Here is a 10,361-nt window from a genome sequence, read left to right as displayed (position 1 = left end):
ACTGTAGCAGCTGCAGGTTGAGAAGGTGGAGACGAATCCTTTTATTTCTTACAGATTTACATTAAACACATTTTCAAAAATTTTACAAGAATTTACACCTAGGTGTCCCATTACTTTTAAAACATAAGACAAATCCTATGTTTATAATTTGTATAATTATTAGACAATTATTTACTTGACGAATGCAATTTTCATAAGTAAATATTTTTAGGTAAAATGAATGTTAACTGAGACCAAACAACCTGTGAGAGCAATTTAACAAACAAGCTACCACACGAAGACCCGCAAGCCTGCAGGCAGAAAGCCATTAGTTCAAAATTAAGTTTTTATCTTTGTACACACTTCAGAGGAAAAGCTACACCCAAATGAGCGGGACACTTTTATGATTTGTATAAATAGAAAAGTCACGCAAAACATGCGCCAAATTTCATTTATGCATGCATATGATACGCACTACGCAGTCCTTCCCGTTGACTTAATATTGCGCATCTTTTGTGTTGTGTTATGTACAGTTAGTCATTTTTTGCGTACAAGTGAACTGTATGGACTGGCGCATCATATGCATGCAAAATTGGAATTTTGCGTATGTAATGCACAACTTTTCACACTGCGTGTAATGTAATGCACTTAATGAGAATTGGTGGTTGCAGCATTTCAGAAAGCAAACATGGATAAAAACACGATCTTATTCTCATTCACAGACAGCTTCTGCCCAAAATACTTTGCAATTGTTTGTTCTTGGTAAAAATGATTTGTTGGCAAATTAACTTTCTCTTTGATTCAAACAAAAAGCCACTGAGCAACAATTGGTGATAAATTACTGTTTATTTTGTTATTTTTTTAATTGACAAAAAATATACATAAATGTGAACAGGGAAAGTCTTAGAATACATATCCTACCAAACCGGTAGTTAAGTGCTGAGCTAAAACATTTCATTTAAATATACAATCATTTAAATGGTAATTTCCTACAAATTAATTTGCATAATACAGTGGAGTTTAATTAATAAACTAAAAAAGTTGTTTAGGATTAATTTTGTCTAAAAACTGTAAAAGTATGTTAGTAAAAGACTTTTTCAAAAGTATTGTACAGTATTTCAAGTCTATTCAGGCTTGTGGAATTAATGAAGAGCTCAAACATCACCTCTGTCAAAATGATTACGATAATGACCAAAGTTTTGTCCAAAGAAGTGAATTTAATAGAAGTGAAGGTTAAAAAAAAAGATTGTCATGCACTTAGAGGGTTTTGCATCTGTACTCTTTATATATAACCTGTATTTAATTGCAAAAGAGAGACGTTTTTTGTATGACTTCAGAGTCCAGGGAAGAGGTAGAAGTGCTTGGTTAGTGTTGCTCTGTCTTTACACACCATTTGTTTGAGATATCCTATCATACGTTCATCAGTCTCAAAGCGTCTCATAACCTGTAAATACAGAACATATTGTGATATAAACCACTGATGAATAAAAATTAACTAGAAATGTCTCTTTAATAAAGGGTGCTATAGGTGAACCATTTTTGTCTGTGTGGTTCCATAAAGAACCTTTCGGTCAAAAAAAGTTCTTTAAACTATAAATGTAAAAAAACTGTACTTTGAGGAACCAAAAATGGTTCTACTATCTATAGCTATAAATAACTTTTTTGTAATGTGGCTTTTTTAAGAGTGTTAATACTGTTTGACAGAAAATCAAAAAATGTACAAAGGTTGCTTTCTTATGATTTGCAGCAGCATTTGATTTACCTTCCTGAACAATTCCTCAATGTGATCCTCATGCGCAGATTTCCCAAACACATCCACTATGCATCGAACATAAAACGATCCAAATGCAATGTGCCTGTAGGATTTAGTGTCTGTGGAGAAAATTCAGTAGTGGATCATGAAATTAGTTTCTTTGCAAAGCACTCTTTGCTTGCTAAGTATAGGTAAGACTTTGTATGGTTTCAGTAAGGTGAAAGATTAGGGGGTCTCTGAATACTAACCAGGGGTGCAGGACATCAGAGAGATAAAATCTTTCTCCTTGTGTACAAAGTCATCTCCCTCTATTTCCTTTGGCTGTTCAGGCTCACCATCACTGACCCACACGTGTCCATGTTCATCTGGACAGAGATATGTGCAAGGCATTTTTAAACAGCAATGATGTATTGAATGTTAATTGTCACTGAAAACTTTATTGTCATATTTTAGTACCTCCTCTGCAGGCTTGAATAAGAATAACCTTTGGTTTATTAAGCAGAGCTGGACAATTCGATGAGTTCAAATGGGTGTAGATTTTGTCAACAAGGAGGATATCATTGTTTTTCTTATCGTAATGGACACCTAATATTGTGTCCCGTTTTCCATGGGACATTATAACCACAAAGGTGCTGTCTGAATCCGCATGCTCCTTACGCTGAGCGAAGCTCTTGATGACATCATCCATTTCCTAGAAAAGCAAATGCATGAGGTTAAATGAATGAAGACGACATTAAAAATGAAGAAATTGGAACACAAAATAAATGTTTATGTTGTAAAACTTGAACAGAAAGATAAGAAAATGGTGAATGCAACAATTTGTAAAATATACAGAAGTATGCAAGCTCTGCATAGTAAATATAGTTTTCATGAGACAGCAGTTTCTGTACCTACTTTTCCGGAGAGATTTTTATATTTCACAACTACATAATCTAGCTGCTGTAACAGCCACTCCATGTTCTCTTCATCTTTCTCCGCCCCTCTCCTGTTCATGGATGGGTTGTCAAAATCTATGTTGGTTATAAGCAGCGCCAGGCGTTTTCTTACAGACTTATCCAGTGGTTTGTAAACCTAACAACAAACCCAAAGGTGCATAATGTTAATATAAAACATAGCACAGATTCTTTCAGTATCTCACAGTATTTGCTAAAATGAAAGACTTACCTCCTCATCCTTCTCTTTAAGAATTTTGTCTTTAAATTGTTGGTTGCATGTAGTAAGCTCTAATGATACCGGACAATCATCTGACAGGCTATCATCAGTTTTCTGAACACTTTGTGATGCTTTTAAGTCGACCTCCACGGGTTTAGTAACTAGTTGAGCTACAGGTTGAACTACATTTTGAGCCCCAGAAGTGCCTAAAAATCAAAACACATTTAAAAATATTACTGACAATGTTATTACAGCACTATTCATTTAAATACAGTTTCATATAGTAGTATTAAGGTTTTATACATGTGTACATTGCCTAGTTAATTATTAATTGTGGAACAGCTCACGCTATGCAAAAAGAAACTAACTTGTGTCAAATCACAAACGCATTGCCTCAGGCGTGCTGTTTTTTACTTACTGTGTCCCATGGCTTCTCTCAGGTCCTCCGCTTGTTGATTACACGCAATAGCTTCTAAAACTTCAATCGTTACTGCAGGAGCGTCTTTGGATGTGAAAGTGTTTATCATCAAATCTGCGAGTTCGAATGAGTATTTAATCCTCTCGGTCGCGGCGCGACGAACGCGCGGTTCTTTCTTCCGATCGCATAATTTTGCTTTAAATCTTTTTATTTTTTCATCTGTCAAATCATCAAATGTGTCGACCAGGTGATCCTTCAGAGTTTTCCCCATGTTTCCTTATGAGGGTTTTTGTTTCGGCACGTACACGCATGCACCACCACGATAAACAAAACGTACTCTTTCTTGTTCCTGTTCCTGTACACGTGAATGTATGAATGAGTCATACTACGGGGGCTTTATGCTTTTCACGGTCATTGTGTGTTATTACAATTATATCAGTGGACGTTTTTAAATGTTTGACTGCAACACTGTCAGGAAAAAAGTCAAAATGGTACCTAACTGAGCCTTAACTGTAACAGTACCCCATTTGTAAAAGGTCCTAATATGTATAATTATATATTTACAGTGCGCGCGCACAGGGCAGGGGCGGAACCTTGTAAACGACGCTGATACAGATGTAATGCATAACACATCAGTCAAACAAAAATCTCTAAATATTAATATTCCTAAATATTATTTTCTTTTTTTTTAAAGAAAATGTGGAAATTATGTTCAATATTATTGATATTTAAAGTTTTTATACACTCTAAAATTGGTGCTAAATGGAACTAAAAGCTCTAATCATAGGGGAACCATTTTTTTGTGCTATATAGCAATTTTTGTTTTTTAGAGTGTAGATAAAAGATATAGGATAAAACATATTTACTATGCTTTACCACAAATTAACAGCTTTTACAATAATCAATGCCAAAATAGATTTTTTTTACTGTAAAACTATGGATCATTATTTTCTTAAAAAAAAATAGCACAAATAATACCTCAAAACTTAAATGTGTCAGTAAATAAAAACAATTATATTCACTGGTAGTATTTAAATAAGCACCTAACAATATGGTTTAGCACGCGACTTTGATAAAAACAAATGGAATGTTTTTGTCAAAACACGGTAGCAATTTTATTGTAATTAATTAAGCTTAGCTTAACAGATTATTAACATGTTTGTTATTACCTGTTAAGGCACTGCTGTTTAATCCTGTTAAGGAAACTGCCTAGAGCATCCCCTCCGCCAGAAACCTCACGTGTGTTCAAGTTCATGTGCCGCTGCGCAGGCGTGTGACATCATAGTACCGCGAGAGTCATTCTAAATTAGCGCTTTTAAATGACTCTCGCGCGATCCTCGCGGAAGTCATACGCTGTCGCATTAAGCCGAGCACCTTTATCAGACATCTTTTTATTTTACTATTTTTTACAAGTTTGATAATATTTTCTATTATTGTTGTTAGCAGCAATGATAACATATTATATTCATTATAATTATTAATTTTATAAGTATTTTACTATGACAACATTTACAGTTGAGACAAAATGGCTCATATTTATACATTTGGTATCAATATGTACCGTTGAGGTACTAATATTAACTCTTTAGTTGCAAATGTGTACTTTTTAAAAGGGTAGCAATGCATGCATTTTATTATTTTTTATATCAAAAATAAAATTAAATGTTGGCACAATTATAATTTTCTTTACAAAATTAATTTCTAACACTTAAGTATACACAATAAAAAAAATTACGATCATGAGAAACAAAATCGAAAATGTGAACAGAAGTGCACATAAAATAATATTATAGAGAAACATTTACATGTACAACGTTTAATTTATTTACAAAAATTCACAATTTGATGTCACAACATCAGTTTACATAAGAAAAAAAAAGACATGTACAAAAGTAGTGTTTCAACATCAAGAGGTAGCTAACAATATTTACTTAAGGCATCTAACTGTATTGGATGTTTGAGGAAATCCTGGGCATGCATGAATATGCATTACCAGCAAACAAACTGAGGATATACGTATTAAACACTGATCTGAGATCTGTCCTGGCAGCAGAATCTGCAGTCCCCAAATGTCTGAGAAAATCCAAATCGACTCAATGTTAAAATGCTACAGTCAATCGATTCCATCCTAGACATGATGTGCGCCAGTTCTTTTGGATCATTAGAGATCTTCACCTTTAATGTCCCCAGGACTCTGTGGTTTCCTCTGATCGGGTCGACTGTGGAGACCCTGCATTTGTTGAGGGGATGTTTAGACTTGCCAAGACCTCGTGTGCCGTTTTTCCGAGCATGCCCTGAACGTCGCAGACGAAGCGGTAGACGTAACGCTTGCCTGCTGTTTTGTGAATGATGTTTTTGTGGTAGTAATACCGCAGACCTCGACTTAGCTTCTCGTAGTTCATTTTGGGCTTGTTCTTACACTGGCCCCACCTCTTTGCGACCTGTAATTCACAAGAAACATGGTTAATGTTTTACAATAACCGATAAGATCTTTAAAACAGTTGAGAAAATGTACTGATGACTAGAGATAACGCATGCCTTCTAGCTTAAAGACGTCAGCATTTTAGAAGAGCTCATTGAGAAATGATTCTCACCTCTGCAGGGTCTGACATTTTAAACTCCCAGCCATCACCAGTCCAGCTGATAAAAGTGTGGCAAGCAGAGTCCAATAGAAGTTCAAGCAGAAATTGCCAAAGCTGGATCGGCCCGGATCCTAATGGAGAGACATCGAAACATTGAGCTATACATTGCGACTATATATTTTATCTCCTATTATTAGTATAAACAAAAATGAGCTTCTGTAACAGAATCCCTCACCTGGATAAGCCGACATTGGTGCCAAGTCACCCTCTCTATCTGATCTTTGAGACGGTGCAGTACGTTGTTTGGCCACACGGGGGCAGTAAGTCTCTGAGGATTGAGAAACTGGAGGTGAGGAAGATGATGATGATGGCTGCCCAAGCATGGAAGTGCAGTAACCCGGTGAAGGGTAGTCTGACCAGTATGGAGACCTGCTTTGTTGGTCTGCTTCATACAAAGCATATGTTCTTTCTGGATCACCTACACACACAAAAAAACAAAAATTAAATACATTTGTATGCTATAACACAGATTTATATTGAAGCAATTTTTTGAAGTACAATTTCTGGAAATAGAAATCAGTATCTCTCGAGAGTTAAAACCTACCTAGATGTTCCAGACTGTTGGTAACGGATGATCTTGGCCCTTTTCCGGGTTGATAATGGCTGCTGGTGTCCATTCCTGGGCTGAATTGACTGCTTTGGGTTGGTGGACACATTGGGACAAGGTTTTGGTAGGTTTGAGCAGATTCCTGAAAGCCAACCTGTTGTCTGTCTGCTATCATTCCTTCTGGAACTTAAAAAAATATGATGTCGGGTTACTTAAAAGAACATTTAATTTAAAAACAAGAAGAGACGACTAAAAAATACTTACTATTAGTGTAGGACGCCCAGCAAGTAAACTCAGGGAAAGTGTCCAAATTAAACAGTCCAGAATCAACGGAACCGACTGGTTGACTGTGACCTAATAAATCAAAATGTTTATATTATTAAAAAATTGTATACACAAGACTTTAATAAATGCAATTGAGATGAATCTGAAAAGTCTTACCTTTGGAACCATGCAAATGCTCTTTCTGGGTCTCTGAGTATGTTTCAGGATACTGGTGTTGGGCGGGTCCTTTGCTGTCTAATAAAAAGGACAGGTCTTCACCACTGTAGTCTGGAGGTACATTATCAAAGATATGAAATGAATGAGAGAGCCAGCGAGAAATATTATGAATAGAATTAACAATAGACCGGATCGGATCTGTGCAACTCAACAACAAAGTTTTCTCCACTAGTTTTCCCTAGTCTAAGTGTGCTAGGGTAAAGGAAACCCTATAAAGGGACTCTGACAGAGTGATGAAGAAGTGTATAGGAGACAGGGTGCTAAATCTGTTTGAGGAGGAAGTCTGGAGGAAAGGATTAGGAAGAGAGGGAGGGAACAGAAAAACGGGTGTATCTTTAACCTGACCACCCCATTTTTTCAACATCCCTGCCTTGGACATTCCTAAATCTCAGAGCATGGATAGCCTGACACCCCCTTTTCCTGATGAGCTTTGAATTAGTGCACACAAACAAGATGTCAAGGTCTAATTTTTAGGGGTCTGACAGGGGTGTTGCAAATCTGGCTTAACAGCTGAAGGACAAAGGAAATGTTTTGCACAGGGATTCAGGAAACAAGGCTGGAGAAAACTACGGCCCACGAAATGTGACAAATTTTCCCCTTGAGGATTAAACGAATGTGACAATACGATTTTATCAATTACAAGGAGAAAGAGGATATGAAATTTCTCTAGAGTTGCATTTATATTTTTTGACACTTTACACTAAAATAAAAGTGTGAGACGAAGAACATTGAATATTCAGTGAACTTTTCTGATTCACAAAATGTCATTTGTTGTGAAAAAAGATTTTCTAGACTATAAAAAGTATGAAAGAAATGTTTCTCTTAAGAAGAACTGTCATTTTCAAGAGTGTATGGTCATGAGACAGAGAAAAATAAACGGAAGTAAGATATTACCATATGAACTGAAGTCAAATCCACCAGGAACTTCTTGAGTTCTGAAGTCTTCTGTGTAAAATCCAGCTTGATACATTTCCATCTGAAGAAAGAAATATCATGAGCTGGTTGTGTGAAATGATGAAATAAATCAGCAAAAGTAAAATTTGTAATACTAAAACATGCATCCTTTCCGTTATGTAAATTAAATGGATTATCTGCTTAAAATGATAGGCCTATTGTCAAACCATGCAATTTAATTTATGAAATATATTAATAGATTTTCCATCAATGTAAAATAGTCATCTCTCTTAAACATAGTAAAATTAACATTTAAAAATCTAAAATTAAATAAAAAAACTGATCTTACCTTAATTTCCTCACAGACTCTTATTCCTGATAGTAGGGATTTGTTTCACCTTCCAGCGCTGCCTTAAACTTTGTTCACTGTTGGTGCTTTACTCAGGCCCGTTATAAAGAGGCGTTGCGCGCTGGGGCGTGTCCACGCGCCTGTGAAAGAATGCGTCGTGACTGCGCTTCCCTCGTGACGTCAGACAGGAGTCACGACCACAGATTTGTTACCTCTTCATTCATAGAAAAGGTGTCTATGGGGAGTAAAGATTACTAAAACAAATAAACAAAGATTGGACAAAAGAAAATCCATGGCCTATGGAGTTTTAAACACTTTCTTTAAAATAACAGGGGAACGCAAAATCCAATAACGTATACTATTGCTAATCAAGAATAATAACAATGATGCTATAAATACATCAGACAGACCGTTTTTTTTTGTAAAATTATACGGTAGATTAGGCTATATTGTTTGTGGTGCACGTTTATTGGTGCAATATCCTGCCTGTCACAGTCAACACTGAAAATTAATAGGCCATTTTTTATGGACTACAGTTTCCATGCAGTCAATTAAAAAAACAACACTGAGATTTACGACTGCATGATACTGGGAAATGCCGGCATCTCGATATTTGTTTATTGCGATATGAAACATACAACATGACTTCACCGGATAACTTGAATAGCTCCACTTGGGAAGAATTAATTAATTATTCTAGAATGATGATCTGCATCTTCACTGAAAATGAAAAGGTCCGTTTCTCAATTTCTTGTGCATTTATCTGAAATGGCAACTTTAGAAAAAAAAAATAGTTGTGCGGACGCAAAGCCTGCAAGTCAGGAACGTGCAGCAATACACTCGGTGTAAAATAATAATAAACTCATTAATCGGAATAAATTAGGCTACATCATATAAGCCGATACAATGCAATAGTTTTAATATTTTACAGCTTTGCTACATTTTTGCATATCAAAGTTATTTTGTTAGGGCCTGCTATCACCGGCACTTCTGAATAAATACTTCTACAGACTGAAACCTAAAGTTAGAAATAAGATCAATCAGATCCAACAACTTAGACTTTAATGAGTCGTTCGTATCTTTAAAAGCCATTCAACAGAACAATAGACTGCTAAATTCCGAGCCGTGCAGGCCTGAAATCACGGCGTGAGTGCTTTGGACAGATAAGAGAAACCCAAGGGTCTTGTATAAACAAACACCTCAGGCCATTTTCCTCCGGCGCGCAGAAAAAATACATCTGGAAAAGTAAGTAGCCAAATCGTGCAAGGCAGGAGTCGTGATTGAAGCGACTCGCACACCTAAGAGGATACAATCAGTGTCAAATTCCCATGACACCTCAACATGCACACACACCCCTGCCATAAGTCTGATTTAACATTTGTGCCTGAATGATACTACAAGAACACTTTTATTTCTCTTAGTTGGATACTTACATTCATCTAAACTTAAAAAAATACGAAGAAATTAACATTAATTTATATTCAGTTATTTACAAACTAAAAATGCTGAGTTATTTCAATCTAAGGTTGTGTAAAATATGGACAAACCCATTTGTTGGTTTGAATTAGAAAGTGGCATAGTTTAACCCAGATTGCAGATTAAATGAAACAACCCAACAAGCTTGATTTAAAACCAATAGTTTTCTTTTTCATATTTTACCCAAACATGTGTAAAACACAACCACAACCCATTTTTTTTAAATAAAAACCCATTAATAAAAACTCATCACGTCATACAAGTACGTACAAAAACGCATATATATACTCTTTGTTCTTTGCTCAGAGTTCTTCTGAATTTTATGCAGCATTTGATCGATGATGTTGATATGGTGTTTCATATCTCTAGTTTGCGGTTTGAGAACCAAGTTAGGTGCGATTTCCTTTGTAATTTTTAACTTGCTATGTTTGGATAAAAATAAAAATTCATCATGCATCAATTCCTCTATGCCTATACCTATTCACCTATCACTGCTAAATAATGATATAATTAACCTCATTGCTATATATAAATTACGACAGGGTTACAATCTTCGTTTACAAATGTTTACATTTAATAAAAAATATATTTTACTAAATTGTTAAGAAAGACGGCAGATCTATTAAAATAATTAAGAATATTTATATATA

General features: G+C 35.5%; 2 protein-coding genes across 3 annotated transcripts; both read right to left on the bottom strand.

Moving 5' to 3' along the window:
* Positions 1 to 618: 618 nt before the first annotated feature.
* caspa (caspase a) lies at positions 619 to 3,672 on the bottom strand. The gene is made up of 7 exons (XM_065298674.2): positions 3,303 to 3,672; positions 2,897 to 3,090; positions 2,627 to 2,803; positions 2,189 to 2,423; positions 1,981 to 2,097; positions 1,742 to 1,851; positions 619 to 1,423 (listed from the first exon to the last, which is right to left on the bottom strand). The coding sequence occupies exons 1-7, from the start codon at positions 3,571 to 3,573 to the stop codon at positions 1,313 to 1,315; spliced, it is 1,215 nt and encodes a 404-aa protein (XP_065154746.1). The 5' UTR covers positions 3,574 to 3,672; the 3' UTR covers positions 619 to 1,312.
* Positions 3,673 to 5,064: 1,392 nt separating this feature from the next.
* On the bottom strand, positions 5,065 to 8,382 carry etsrp (ETS1-related protein). 2 transcript variants are annotated; one of them, XM_065298680.2, is made up of 8 exons: positions 8,236 to 8,382; positions 7,887 to 7,968; positions 6,933 to 7,010; positions 6,756 to 6,845; positions 6,489 to 6,677; positions 6,120 to 6,362; positions 5,897 to 6,015; positions 5,065 to 5,743 (listed from the first exon to the last, which is right to left on the bottom strand). In XM_065298680.2, the coding sequence occupies exons 2-8, from the start codon at positions 7,966 to 7,968 to the stop codon at positions 5,480 to 5,482; spliced, it is 1,065 nt and encodes a 354-aa protein (XP_065154752.1). In that variant the 5' UTR covers positions 8,236 to 8,382; the 3' UTR covers positions 5,065 to 5,479. The 2 variants fall into 2 exon arrangements, with proteins under 2 accessions (XP_065154752.1, XP_065154750.1); XM_065298678.2 differs by having other exon boundaries at positions 5,066 to 5,743; positions 6,933 to 7,043.
* Between the last annotated feature and the right edge of the window lie 1,979 nt (positions 8,383 to 10,361).

Source organism: Paramisgurnus dabryanus, chromosome 13 (genome assembly GCF_030506205.2).
Source record: "Paramisgurnus dabryanus chromosome 13, PD_genome_1.1, whole genome shotgun sequence".
Taxonomy (NCBI): domain Eukaryota; kingdom Metazoa; phylum Chordata; class Actinopteri; order Cypriniformes; family Cobitidae; genus Paramisgurnus; species Paramisgurnus dabryanus.
This window is presented reverse-complemented; position numbering and strand designations above follow the sequence as displayed.